Source organism: Rousettus aegyptiacus, unplaced genomic scaffold (assembly GCF_014176215.1).
Source record: "Rousettus aegyptiacus isolate mRouAeg1 unplaced genomic scaffold, mRouAeg1.p scaffold_m13_p_14, whole genome shotgun sequence".
Lineage (NCBI taxonomy): Eukaryota > Metazoa > Chordata > Mammalia > Chiroptera > Pteropodidae > Rousettus > Rousettus aegyptiacus.
Genome location: NW_023416289.1, coordinates 8,492,572 through 8,507,289, shown reverse-complemented (window position 1 = coordinate 8,507,289; position 14,718 = coordinate 8,492,572). Strand labels below are relative to the sequence as shown.

General features: G+C 48.5%; 1 protein-coding gene across 1 annotated transcript in view; it reads right to left on the bottom strand.

Annotated features, from left to right (window-relative positions):
- CCDC113 (coiled-coil domain containing 113) overlaps positions 1-14,718 on the bottom strand; it is a 23,721-nt gene extending 9,003 nt beyond the window's left edge. The window contains exons 1-7 of the mRNA XM_016130087.2: positions 14,517-14,718; positions 12,836-12,962; positions 11,714-11,875; positions 9,379-9,534; positions 8,548-8,628; positions 5,708-5,863; positions 737-844 (exon numbers count right to left, since the gene is read on the bottom strand). Of these exons, the coding sequence (XP_015985573.1) occupies positions 737-844; positions 5,708-5,863; positions 8,548-8,628; positions 9,379-9,534; positions 11,714-11,875; positions 12,836-12,962; positions 14,517-14,620 (894 nt within the window). The 5' untranslated portion in view covers positions 14,621-14,718. The remainder of the gene's footprint in view (positions 1-736; positions 845-5,707; positions 5,864-8,547; positions 8,629-9,378; positions 9,535-11,713; positions 11,876-12,835; positions 12,963-14,516) is intronic.

Below are 14,718 nucleotides of genomic sequence, written 5' to 3'. Positions count from 1 at the left end.
TAATTCAAAGCCTTGTGCAAGGCCGGAAACCGACACCACCAAACCTGATGCCAGGCCTCCTGACTTCACGCCTAGCGCCTTCTCCCCCACCTTCCCACAGGAGTCCTCTTCGAGTTGCGTCCTAGGCACATCTAAGTGTGGAAATTCAACTTCATGTGCTCAGCAAAATAACGAGAGTGCTAACTCGCGATGCAGAGGGAGGGCGCCCAGACGGTGCCACACCTCTTTCCACACGGTGACCAGAGGCCCTGGAGTGAGCGCAGGACAGAGGCCACAGGTCCTCTGCCCGGGCACCCACTGTCCCAAGCAAGAGGTACATGTCGAAAGGGCGTTCTCTTTCCTTTACATAAGACGGCATATCGTGGTGTGTGCACTTTCTCATGTCGGTTACATTGTTGCACACATTATGCATTCTTTATGAGGCTGTAGTCACAGCACTTTAAATATTTTACTTTATGAGTCGTTTAAGGAATTCTCGAGAATTTGGAGTCCTCGTGATTTCTATCTGAGGAGCTGACTCTGGACCTCAACCCAGCAGTGAAATGCAGCACAGCTGAACCCTGGGTCCCCAGTGCCACTATCTCCTTTGATGGCCCAGAGCTACTTTGATTTTGACGTTCTAGGCGCTTCTAGACAAACGTCAAGGTAGCTTAGATTTCAGTGGACAGGAACTCCAGCGAGCCCTTACAGATGAAAGGAGGCAAACATGAAACACGGTGTGTTAACCCTTTCCTACCTCCTCCACTTGCAGAGTTTCTCTTTCAAGTTTTTCAAGGAGCTCATTTCTCAGCAAGATCTCCTTCTCCAGGCTGACAGACACTTCCATGGCTCGGTGTAGCCTGGTCTGAAATAGAACCACACAGCAAGTCTTGAGCAATGATGCTTCGTTGGAGCTACATGACAGAGGGATGGCCCTTCACTGAGCAGGGAAAAGCAGGAACCCGGGCCTGCCCTTCTCACAGCTGCCCAGGTCCTTGGAGTCCTGGTGGGGGAGGCGAGGACCTTGGGGACCTTGATCTTGTCCTCACCTTCAGAGTAGCCAGACACCAGAGCCTGAATCCCACCACACCACTTACTAAGAGGGACTCTGGGCAAGTTCCAGAACTGCTCTAAACTTGGTCAGGTCGCCTGGGTGGGCTGTGGAGAACCTTCGGGGAGAGAATAAAGTGCTGACATGTGCAGAACTTTCGGGGAGGCGCTGCCGGCACTCTCTCACTCAGATAAAGAGGGGGAGATGCTCCCCAAGCGGTAGGTGCTACTGCCATGCCCCCTATATGGGGGCGGGGGGCGGGGACTGACTCTTAGGGAGGTGAGGCAATCTGCCAAGGTCACGGAGACAAGAGGGAGCCGGGGTTCGAACCCAACAGTGTAATTTCACGGCCCCCGGGCTCCACCACTGTCTCTGGTGCCTGTCGGGCTGGGCCTGCTGCTGGCTGTGGGAGGAATTCGGCAGGAGCTGCCCAGCAGCAGCTTGGAGCATTGTTTGCTGCCGCCCTTCACTAGCCCTGCTCCGCAGCGGTACCTTGCTGCTTAGATTTATCCCCTTTGGGCCTGTCTCTCAGTGGGGAAGAGTCATCCTGGAAGCCCTTGGATTATGCTCTGCTTGGCTGAGAAGTGGGCCAAGGGACAGGCGCCAGGGACTTCAGGGGGTTCACTCGACAAAATCTGAGAACCCACCCACTTTGCACCAGGCACTGGTCAGCCGAACGACACAGGCCCTGCCACAGGAGGATGGCTCGCAGTCTAGACAGGGGTGCAAGAAGAAACGTGAAACTCCCACGCACTAAGGACGGGAGAGCAGGGGCCTGAAGGTTTGCACGGGGCACGGGGCATGGGGGGGGCGGGGAGTGTTGCTGGAAAGAGCGCTGAAAGGTTAAGGCAAGCGTGTCCAGGGAAGAGAGAAGCGAAGAACATTCCGACCTGAGGGAAGAACCTGGAAAGGAGGATCGGAAAGGAGCCGGGAGGGAGGCGGGTGCTGGGGCGATGTCCCAGGGCCTGCTGTGGGGAAGGGGAGGCAAGGCGGGACTTCCCTGCAAAGGAAGGAGAGAAGAGGGAGCCGTCACGTCACTCCACAGCTCAGACACGGGACAGGAGACGGGGGACCCGCAAGGGCAGCCACGAGGCGCAAGGCGGTCCTGGCTCTGGTGGCGCAGGGCCTTTGAGAGGATGTGATTCTGAGCAGGACGGCAGTCACATGAGGCAGCTACGTCTGAAAAGGCACAGTAGCCTTCTCTTGTGTGTAACGTGCTACCACAGATTTTGTGGCTTAAAGCGACGCGTTTGTTATTTCACGGCTTCTACAGGTCAGAAGTCCAGGCGCGGTAGGGCTGGATTCTCAGCACAGGGAGCGCCCCCCGGTGCTGAAATCAAAGTGTTGGCCAGGGCTGGGGGTATTGTGTGGGGCTGGGGTCCTCTTCCAAGCGCACAGGTTGTTGGCAGAATGCACTTTCTTGAAGTTGTGAGACTGAGGTCCTTGTTTTCTCTCTGGCTGGCTGCAGGAGGTAGCCCTCGGTAACTCAGGGACACCCCCAGACCCCATCCCCATGGTTCCCCCTATCTCCGAGCCAGCAATGGAGAACTTCTCACTCAGCAAACCCACTCCGTGCTTTAAATCTCTGACTTCCTCTTCCAGAGAAAACTCTCTGCTTTCAGGTTCGTGTGATTAGGTCAGGCCCACGCAGGTAATCGCCCTATTTTAAGGTCAACTGTGCCATGTGATGTAATCTAATAACGGAACATAATAACAGAAACTGCTCTACCCACAGTCCTGGGGACTGGACAGGATGTTTACACCATGAGGCTGCGAGTCTTGGGGAACGTCTTAGAAGCCTCCCTACCACAAGGCACCACAGTTTACAGACGGTGCAGAATGACGTGGCAGAGTGAAGTGAGTACAGCAGGGCCAAACACAGAGTAAGAGAAGGAAATGAGACTTCGGGTGCTGAGCACGCGATAGCGCGCCCAGATGTGGAATCATAATGTCGCACAGCTGAACATTACATAATGTTATGAACCAGTGTTACCCAATAAGTTTAACTTAAAAAACACAGTTAATCAATATTTACTAAATGCTCTCAAATAATTAAGCATATAAATGTTTAAAAGTGACACATCGCAGCTGTAGTCACACGCTTGCACTATACCAGAGCCCGCCACGCGGGGCTTGTGGGCATAAAGTTGGAGAAGAAGGTGCCCCCTTGACTGAGGCTCACTCACCAAACCCAGAAGAGAAAAGCCCGCGTCCACCTCCTTCGTGGCTGCCCCAGCAGCACCTTGCCCTGTTTGTGACGTTTGTGACATGCTGCAGGGACTCTGTACAGTCGCTAACAGAGGAAAGCTGTTCTGCGCATTGTTAACAAGGTCTCACACTTGGGTGTCAGACATCTGTATGAAAATGGTCCCTCCTGCCACCCTCCCGCCCCCTAAACACACGCCTGAATCCCTAGCAGTTCATTTGACTAGAGCGGTGAGCACCTGCTGTGGCCAGCCACTGTCCTTGGTCCTGGGGACGCAGCATGGACCAGCCATTCTGGGGGCGAGGCACAAAAAGCCACCTCTGAGAGGTGAAGCATCATGCCTGGGGCCCCCAGGGGAGTCCCCATGCAACCCCAGGTGAGGCCTGACTCCACGACTCAGCTGCTCTGCCTCCCTTACCCCGGGGAGACCTGAGAACTAAGACGCCGAGGAAGGGGGCCTGCTTCTCCCTCACGGCGTCCACCCTGGGACTCCTGTGGGGTCTTCCTCCCAAGCGCCACCGGCCGCTCACTAGTATTTGCGACCAGCCTACAGGTATGACAGCCCCCGGGAGTCACTGCGGCTTGGGTCGCGGCTGCTCAGGTGTCATGAACTTCCTGCCCTGCGTGTTCAGACCTGGCCCAGAGAGCTCGGGCTCTGTCTCCATCTTTGCAGTTGCATTTTATAAACCAGCAGCTACACTCCAAATCCCTGGCTTTTCCCCACAAGATCGGACAGGCCCCGTGTCATTTAGTAGGTTTCGCAGGATAAGATTGGGGTCCGATGCGATGTAACCTCGTGCTGCCCAGCTCTCTACCAACAAGGCCCTGGGAGTCACAAGGACTGGCTTCTCATCTTGAACTAACAGCGATCAGATAAGCGAACTACTGATGAGATAAGCTCGGAGCGGGTGACCTGCTGGACGCTTACGACGCGTGAGTTTCAGAATGCCAGCACCATCCTGTCTGCACACTTCACCCCGGGGACAGATGGCTGGGTTAGCTGGGACACACAGTGGACGAGGAGCCCCGGCTCTGTCACAAACTTGTTGCTTGAATCTGGCAATGAATGACTCTGCCTCGTCAGGCCGCGGGTTTTTCTTTTGTAAAAATACTGGCCAAACATTAGTCTAGTGTAAGCACATTCAAATTCACATTTTAAAATGACACTGTGTGAGCCAAATAAAGAGCACCTGTCGGCCACCCAAGCCTGTAGCGACTGCTGTCATCTGGGCACGAGGCCAGGGGTCAGCAACCTGGCTCTGTAAATGGCCAGACAGATAGTAAATATGCCAGGCTTTGCAGGGCAAGAGGCAAAATTGAGGATACTGTGTTGATATTTATGTTAACAAGAGAAAAAACAAATTTCCACAAATACTTTATTAATGAAATTTCAAATATAATAATGAAGTATGATATTTCGGAATAGTTCTACTAATTAGAAGAATGAAACTTCCAGGGCAGAAAAAGAATAATTTTGCTTAGCCGAGTTTCAAGGGTAGTGTTCTCTATCAAAATGACTGCAAATGTTCTTCTGTGAAAACTGTTCTCAGCTCACAGGCCAGTGGGCAGGATCCACTGACCCACAGGCATCTGGCCACTGCATTAGACAGTTGCTAGCGCAGTGACCAGACAGCCTGCTCTGCTAGGGACAGGCCTTGTTCACGCCTTCAGTCCTGCTTAATAATTAATAGTGCCTCTTTTTCTCTAAGAAGGGGTTCGTGTGAGTGAGGAATTACTTAGCAGTTTTCTGATTTACAGCCAAGGTGGTTTTCTTCTGACATGCCTAAATTAAACAGAGCCCTAAGCGTGATAAGTTCTCAAAACCTACTGGGCATAAAAATCATCTGGGGCGTGAAGAAAAAAAAAAAATGCATGGGAAATAAGTTGGACAGAAAAAGCTGAAAACCACATGACGTCCCTCGTGTGTGGGATATAAAACTGAAAGCAACAAGCAAACATGACAAACAAACGGAGACTCAAGGACACGGACGGGGCGGGGGGTAGTGGTCACCAGAGGTGAGTGGGGAGGGGGAGGTAGACAGAGGTGAAAGGGGTCAAATATTTGGTGACGGAAGGAAATCTAACCGTGGGCGGTGAACAGACAATGCAGTAAATATACGACTTACTGTTGAATGATACACTTGAACCTTATTTGATTTTGTTAATCAATTTCGCCCCAATAATTTTTAATTAAAATAAAAGATGCACGGCCCTTACTCCCTAATTCAACGTGTCGGGATGGGATTAGGGTGTCCTCGTATCTTTTTAAAGAGGAAAAGCTCCCCTGGGTTGTGGGGACTTCCAAAAGTATTTTAGGAGACATGGCTTTGATGAAAGAACTTGGGGCACAGTGGGCAGGCAAGGACGCCTGAGCCCTCCGTGGGACACTGCAGTGGTGTGTAGGAACCTTACTGTGGCCGGAAAGTCCGGGCGGGATGCCCTGGGGGCCTGCGCTTAGGGGCGGACCTTACTTTGTACGTGTGGAGGATTTGCAGGGTGCTTCCGGATGTCAGCTTGAGCTGGATCAGTTCCTGATTCCTTGCTTCAATCGTCTCTAGAAACTGAGCATTCTCGATCTTCAGCTGCTGAAAATCCACATCGTGGAGGGCCTCACCCACCTCTTCCTTCTAAAGCCCGGAAAGAAGAAAGAAATGATGTGAGGTCGTGACTTCGGCATATACGGCTCACGCCTTGCAACTCCGGGTGGGATTCTGGGAGTCGGCCATCAGTCAGTCATTCGACAAACACAGGCTGGGTATCCACTTGGTGCCAGGCATGGTATCAGGCCCTGGGGATAGAGATTGGAGTAAATACAAGGCTCCTTGGCCTCAAGGAGCACATATCTAACAAGTGTTCACAGACAGGTCGCAGTGTGGTAAAGTGGGGTGTGTGGAGGGGACCAGAAGCCCTTCGGCCAGGCCGGGGGAGAACGGAAGCTGGTCAGGGAAGGCTTCCTGCAGAGGGCAGCACCTAAACAGAGCTGTGAAAAAAGAGTAGGATGGCGGCCTTTAAAATTTTTTTTTTTATGGTGATATAGGTTAAAGAAATCCAATAAGTTTCAGGCATACAATTCAACAGTTAAGGCATGTGTGTGTGTGTGTGTGTGTGTGTGTGTGTGTGTATGGCACTGTGTGTTCACCTCCCATAGTTAGATTTCTTTCTGTCACCACATATTTGACCCCTTTTTACTCCATCTACCTCTCCCCTCCCCCTCCCCTTTATCCTCTGGTAACCACTAGTCTATTGTCCAAGTCCATGAGTCTCTTTGTCCTATTCATTTGTTGCTTTTAGGTTTATATCCCACATAAAAGTGATATAATGTGGCTTTCAACTTTTTCTGTCTTATTTCGCTTAGCATGATCATCTCAAAGTCCATCCATGTTGTCACAAATGGCAGTATTTAATCTCTTCTTACAGCTGAGTAATATTCCGTTGTATATATGTACCACGGCTCCTTTATCCAATCATCTATTGTAGGGCACTTGGAAGAAGACCATTTAAAGGTGACTTTTAACCTAGACGCCCAGGACAAGCAGCCCTGGGTCACGCGCCGTTTCCTCGCGGCCGCTGTGTAGTGTGCTGGGTTCCCTCCCTGACCCGGCCCCGCCTTCCCTGCCCACCAACGCTGTGCCCTCTTACCCCTGTGGTGGGTGATGGCCAAACTCGGGACCGCACTCTACTCGTGGCACACCTCCTCGGGGCCATCTCCTTCCCGCAACTGCTTTGCGCCCAAGTGTGACTCTTCCTCTGGCTTGAACGCTCCCCGCCTGCCTCCCACGGTGGAGGAGACCCCCTTCCCCCACTGAGCCTCTGCAGGCTGCGGCTGTGCGGTCCTTGTTGCCGCTGCCTCTGCCTTTGCTCACCGCCACCTCTCCCTGCGAGTCTGTGAGCTTGAGAGGACACGACCACATCAGTGTCATCTCTAGGCAGTGATGGCTTTTAGGTTAAAGGCCATCCATCCACCGACTCTCCATCTCGGAATGCCTGGGCTTGCGTGACACCGGAGGACCAGGAACTCGCTCTCTGGAGGCAGCTCAGCTCGGCTCTGCTGGGGCCACGTTCTTTCTTACACTGAACTTGAATCTCCCGAGCCGACCTCTCCATCCCCACCCCCCACCTCTACCCGAGCTCTGCCCTCAAGGCCCTCACAAGCGGTGTGTCCTCGCCTCCTGGCAGCGCCCAGTACCCTCTCCCCTTGGGCCCTTCAGGCCCAGCTCCAGCTTGGGCTACTCAGAACGGAGAGGAATGAGACCGCTCCGTTCTCGGTGGGCTGCTGTGGTTCTCTGAGAGCATCGCCTCCGGCGGGGCTGACTTTATCAGGTACCCCATGGCTAAGCCATCCGGGACCTGTGTAGATATCTTGGGGACCAAAGTGGAGGGTCTTACATTTGTCCTTTTTCACTTTGTGTTGTTAAGGCTGTCCCGGCTTGTCAAGTGTTTTGAGATCCCAAGTGAACCAACAGTCCCTTGGACACGTTAATTTTCCTGCCCGACTTTGGGTCATCTCAGTGGACACCTCTGATGTGCACACCATCAGTCCATACTCAGGTTGATAATAAAATAATGAGCTAGAAGAGGACAGAGCCACGTAATCACGGTCCGGAGACCCTGTGCCACGTCGGCCTCATGCCTTTAGTCAGGAGTCTTCAGGCTCAGCTGTTCAAAGACTCACTGGAGCACTCTACAGCCGTGCCACCCAGACTGCAGTCCCCGAAAGAGCCAACAGGACTGTCACGAGGGTCCTTTAAATTCAAGCCGACTCTGCCTACAGATGTGGCGACACAGTAACTGTATTAGCTTCCTATTGCTGTCATAGCAAATCACCACAAACTCAGTGGCTTAGAACCACACAAATCTATTATCTTAACTGCGCAGAAGGTCAGAAGCCCAAATGGTTCTTTGGGCTAAAATCAAGGTGTCGGCGGGACTGCGTTCCTTCTGGACGTTCTAGAGGAGAATCTGTGACCTCGCCATCACCAGCTTCTAGAGGCTGCCTTTGCTCGTGACCCCTCCCTCTATCTGAAAAGCACATCACCGTGATCTCTGCTTCTGTTATCACATCCTCTCTTACTCTCACTCTCCTGCCTCCGTCTTATAAGAACCCTTGTGATTACATTGGAGCCGCTCAGACAATACAAGATCATCTCTCCATCTCAAGATCCTTGACTCAGTCACAGCTGCGAAGCCCTTCTGCCATGCGAGGTAACATATTCAGATTCCAGGAATTCGGACACGGACATCTTTGGCAGGACACTATTCTATATTCTACTTACTACGAGAACCTTAAAAAGAGAAAGAAAAAGCCACATACCTGCCTCAATTGTAAAAGCATCTTTTTCCTCTGGACTTTGAGAGAAACATTTTTCAAACGTAATTTATCTTTCATGTTATCCTAAAAAAAAAAAAAAATACAAGCAAATTTTAATCCATTTCTCTTCTTCCCCTTTGGCTTGAAAAGTTGGTAAGTCTGTGGCTATAAACTTAACCTTGAACCCTAACAGCCAGTCATTTATTTTTAGGTCTTTTTACATCTACCCAAGCTGGTGTTGCTATAGCCTTTCGTTCATGTCCAAGAGGCAGAGAAAGCTGGATCTATCTGCTCCACGCAAATTCTCTATTGCTTTTAAATTCAAGATCATTTGGATATAGGGGCCTTTCCTGACAAAACGATCTTACAGTTGTTTGGTTCTTGATATTCTTGTAGTTTACATAATTTTTATTACTTACAACATGTTAGGGTTAGTAAGCCTGCGTATCTCTCAGATCCAAAGCTTGATATGCTAGAAAATCTTTGGAAGTAAAGGGGCATTTTATGTCTTATTCTTATAATAATGAAACTCAAAGAGCTTGAGAGATACTTGTCCCACTCCATGCAGTCACCTGACTAGAGACAGTCACATCTTTCCCAAGAAAACATATCAGTTCTTGAAACAAATGTCAATGATAAAAAAAGAAGTCCTCTGAGATGCTATTAATATTCACCCACCTGATTGATTTTAGCCTTGACAAACTTGCAGTTTTCACTTTGGGGATAGTGAAAAGTCTGTATGTGTGACCCAATGGGTTGGGGCTGCCTCATTTTCAGTTCATCTTTCTACGAATCTCTTTTCCCTTTCTAAGCCCTGACCTCTTGCCAACTCACCCTCCGGCGGTTCATGTCCTCGATGTACTTCATCACTCTCTGAGTGGCCAAAATACTCCCTTTCTTCTTGGATATGGTTTTTAGAATGTCTTTTTTAAACTCATGCACTGCTCTCCGAATTTCAGTCCACCGAATTTCAGCCTCCTCAATGATAGCCTTGGGGAGTCAGCACAAAGAGAGAACAGGTTCCAAACCTTCTCAAGGGTCTAGAGCCCTGTAAGAACACCCGAGTGCCCAGGCCGCTTTGTGCCCCAATACATAGTGCTTCTTCTTAGTCTTAGAAAGATATCTTCAGATGCGAATTTGACTATATGAATGTTGTTATGTAAAAATATGCCTGGAAGTTATAACATCCATAAAAATAACATCCATAAAAAGGGGCTGAACAAACAGAAACAGGGCCTCAGGTATCTATTGCATATGTATTTACATACCTAAAATATTTTATCATGTATCTATTAAAAATTATAATGTTACTATGTAACATAACGGGATATGACATAATAATACCTAGAAGGTTATATACCTAAACGTGAACCACAGTCACAGAGAGAGAAATGGGTTAGTGGGGGCCAGAGGAGCACTCTTACTATATGTTTCCATAATTTGAAAAAAGATGTTATGAACGAATATATGTGTTGACACGGAAAGACGTTGTTAAGTGAAACATGGTTTATAAAATGATACTTTTTTATAAGAAACTCTAGAAGATAAATACCAGAGTCAACGGTAATAACCTCTGGCTAATAAGATTGTGGGTGTTTTCAAATGTGCTTCTTTTAGCTTACCGGCATGTTTAAATTCTGCTACGATAAACAGATTGTCTTTAAATAAGAAAACGCAAAAACACACATTCTTTTAAAGAATAAAGTTAGAAGTTATCTGTAGCCGCAGAGCAAATCATCCTTGTTCAGGTTTTTTCACTGGGCACCGAGAAGCGAGAGGTCTTCCTTCACCGGCAGGCCTGTGGCCCTCACCTCTTCCCTCCCCATCATCTTCACATGCTAGGACATCGATCGCCTTAAGAGCCATTTTCAGTATGTCAGTCTCCTACTCAGTTATCTTCACTGGGGTCCTGCTTTCTAAGACAGCGAAGATAAACTCGTCGGCCTGGCTTCTAAGGTCTCACAGCCCTGCTCAGTCCCAGTTCCTAACACAGCTCCCAAAGACCCCTCTTCTCTAATCACACCAGCCCCCTCAATGTCAGGAACCTGCCACGTTCATTCCCACCTTCACTTCCCTGCTTGCATCATTCGCCCTACCAAGGGGGCCCTGGTTTTCCTATTCCTTATAGAAATGCCATCGTTCTCCAGGGCCATGCCACGTCTGGCCTGCCTCTCCATGAAGTCTCCTCTGACCACTCCAGCCCACACTGTGACGTTTACATGACACGATCTAGCACGTGAGGACGATGCTCCCACGTCCTGAGCTCCTTTAACATGCTAGAATTCAATGCTGCGTGTTTGGAAAGAAAGAGAAGGAAGTGGGGGGAGGGCACGAGGCAGGGAGAGCAGGAAGCTGGGGTAGGCTCACGCACTACAGATGGTTCCATCGATGGAGACATCGGTCCCCTGATTTGTCCCCCTCGAGATGATGAGTGTGATTCTGTGCGTGCCCACGTTTAGAAATAGAAAAGTCTAGAACAGAAATATCTACTTTTCATACGACACGGCTCTTGAATATAAGCCAACAACTTCATCCTGTGAACAACTGCGCTAACGGTGACGTTTCTTCTCTGGAGGAAAACTGACTGCACTGGGCTCCGACAAGACGTAGGCCAAGGTCACGCGTGCTACACGCGGAGGGTGACTTCGGGATCTGTCGACCAATTCACTGACTTAAACCACAAACCCCTCGTGTCATTAAGAAATTATTATACATTTTTAAGGACATTTATAATTATCATGGTTATGGTTTTCTAAAGGATCCATATCTTAGATACATACACTGAAATGTTTACAGAAAAATGGTAGATCTAGGATTCACTTCATCAGAGTCCACTGGCTGATAATGAGGGGGAAGTCGGTAGAGATATGGAGGAAACAAGAGTGGCCATATGTTCACGGCTGCAGCGTGTGGGTGTTGAGTACACAGGGGTTCATCGTGCTAGCCTCTCTACATCTGTGTATTTTTTTAACTTTCCATTTAAAAATGTTTAAAATCTGTTGTCTCCCCAAGCAGGTGGTAAGTTCCTTAAAAATAGACCCTCGCTTTGTCTTAATCTACTTGTGTTTCTTTTAACGTACCAACACTTTTAAGAACGTGCCATAGGCATTTCTCGACCAGGTGGAAGTGGGGAGCCCCATTAGGATGGCCTACGGAGAAAAAGGTGTACCTCATGATACTGCAGGTCTCGTTCGGCATTTGCCCTCAGGTGCCTTAGTTCATCCTTCGTGTCTTCCAGCTCCTTTTGGACAAGCTCGCATTTTTGGTCGACACTGAGGCTCGTCACGCGGTCCAGACCTATGCGGGATTTGGACCTACGCCGGCCTCGCAACTACACCTCAAGAAAAACGAAGCCATTGTCAAGTAGGGATTGGTAACAAAGCCGCCCGAGGTGGGCATCAAAATGACTGCCCTGACCTGCTAGAAATTCCTTGAATGCCAGCCAGAGAGAACAAATTCAATGCGAAAAGATTCTGGATATTAGGCCTGAGGTGATGTTTACTTCACAAGCCAACCTAAGGCCCTGAGCTAGATACTTCAAGGCCTGTGCTTGACAATGAACTAAAAGAAATAAGGGAAAGTGTCTCAGGGATGAACCTGCTACAGACTAGCACTCAAATCAGTGTCAGGAGAAGCCTGGAGCCCAGTGCTTCCTGAACTGAACGAAGAAGGAAAATTGCATGGGCGGGGGGGGGGGGGGGGGGGGGGGGGGGGGGGGGGGGAGGGGGAGGGAGGTATGATGTTGGGCAAACATTTTGGATTGCCTTTGCATTTAAGCCAAAGGTCAGGAGCAGCCCCGGGGAATGTGTGGGCTGCCAGATGGGATTGTTTGGCCTCAAATAATAGACTTACAGGTAAAAAAAAAAAAAAAAAAAAAAAAAAATTAATCGCCCACATTTGAAGATCAGGAGATTCCACCAAAGTAATCCAGATTTCCAGCTTCTCTTGAAAATCAACTGCTCTGGCAACATCAGGCCACCTGGCTGGCCCTTTCGGAAATTCTCCAGTGCCCACACCTGGCTCACTCCACCTCTTTATGCTGCTAGCTGAGCCATGAAAACATTTGAGTCCCCCATTTGAAGGGAATTGTTTCAAATAAACTAAGATATTCTGGGAGAATCAATCCTCTCTTAATTAAACTGATTCCCTTCACACTCACTTGAAAGGGAAGGAAGAGTCAACAGAACACAGAGAAAGTCATAAGCCACTTGGCCAAGTTGGGCACACGGAAGGCAGATACACAAATATGACTTGCATCTAACAGAATCATTCTTAGAGCTCTCTCGTGTACCTGTGCAAATTCTGCTCCTGATATCTTAATTTCTGACATTCTTGAAGTTCGCTGATCCCTGGATTCCAGTTTGTTGTAGTATTTTTCAAACATCTCTGTCTCAGTTTTGAGAGCAGAGTTTCCATAGCTGCAAGACAGAGGATAACTAAGTAAATCCTATTAACATGAGTTTCAACACCGAATAGTATTTAACACTTATTAGCTATGTATGACATTCTGCAAGATATTTAACCTCTTGGTGCCTCAGTTTCCTCATCTGTAAAATGGGAATGATAACAGCACCTAACTTTTAGGGTTGCAATAAGGAATACAAAGCCTTCAGGACAGTGCCTGGCTCACAGTAAGTGCTATTTAAGTATCTAATATATTTTTTCAATACAGCTAATGAGCCACAAACTCAAAGCACTGGGATTATATTGGAAACTGTGGCTGAGATGAAGCTACAGGTTTCATCTTCAAGTTTCCTTGACACATTTATAAAATTCCTTCTGAATTACTACAGTCTTGAAGTTACATATATCCACAATCTTCAGATGTTTTCTTTGTTTTATATTTCTCGGGTTTTTAAATTTCCGGCAACCAATAGATGAAATTATCCACTGGAAGTTTATTATAAATAGTGGAGAAGCTTTCAACAAATGGTTTTTAAACAAGTAGAGATGACAAACCTAGTTTGTTCTGTATATGCTGAGATTATGACCTTTTTAACTTAAAATATAGTTATACGTAACAGTTATAATGTTATCATGTTATATATAACATATGGAATAATTGCGTATATGCTTAATACACGTATGTGTGCATATGTATACATAAGAGAGAGCAGCTTTGATAATTTCATATGTCATTGATCTAATTCCTGTTTGGCTGAATTTTAAGATTGGTGGAAAAGGCTCAATGGAGAGCCCAATAAATCAAAGCATCTTTCTTTTCTAGCATATGTCATGTTCCCACTGCAAGCTGTGGGGTCACACCTGAGTCTGAATCCCAGCACAACCACTGAGTAACTGTGTGGCCTTTGGAAAGTGACTTGACGTCTCCGCCTCCTAGGTTGACCGTCCCATTCTTTATATAAGGTCATATACGCAAAATACTTGGCACATTATAAGCACTCAGAAAATGGTAGCTAGTAGTAAACTATCTATAGGTGTATATAAGTAACATCTATTCAGCTGCCAGAGCCAGGATATTCTGCATGAGACCATTAAGTTGTACCATTACCTCAACTACACCGTGGGATCTTGATATCCAATTTCTTTGCTATATAGTAGATATAAAACAGACGGCTAAAAGTACAGAATATTGGGCAAGTCATTCTTTGTTGTCCCTCTCCATGCTTATACCTTGGTTCAGGCATAAGTTGCCTCATACTAAAACCATCTCAATAGCCCCCTTTCAATCCTGTTGCCACATTAATTTCAGCAGAGAATCTTAGCCATCGGAGGGGAGCTTAGAGGTCACCTGGCCCCACGCCCTCACACTTCCACCCTGTTCTGGCTCCAACTACAGCTTGCTAGTTCAGTGGCGGTGCAAAAACAGGGGCAAAGGGCAAAGGCAAGTTCCTTCCTCACAGTGGGGGTCTCATTCTCCTCAGTGTTAAGTGCGGACTTGGATCGTCTCCGTGCTGGACCGAGCCCACAACAGGAGAAGGGGCCGCCCCCACGAGCCGGCCGGCGGGTACCTGAACTCTTCCACCAGCCCGCACAGCTGGATAATAGGCAGCTCGTTGTCCTCCTCGACTTGCAACTCGGTGGTAGACGCCCCGCTGTCATCTTCGGATATCATTCTAACGAAGTGGCCCTTGCCAGCGCCGAACGCGGCCAAGAGCGCCGGGAGGTTAGCACCTTCGTGCAACTTCGATCGCCACCTAGCAGTGCGTTGCC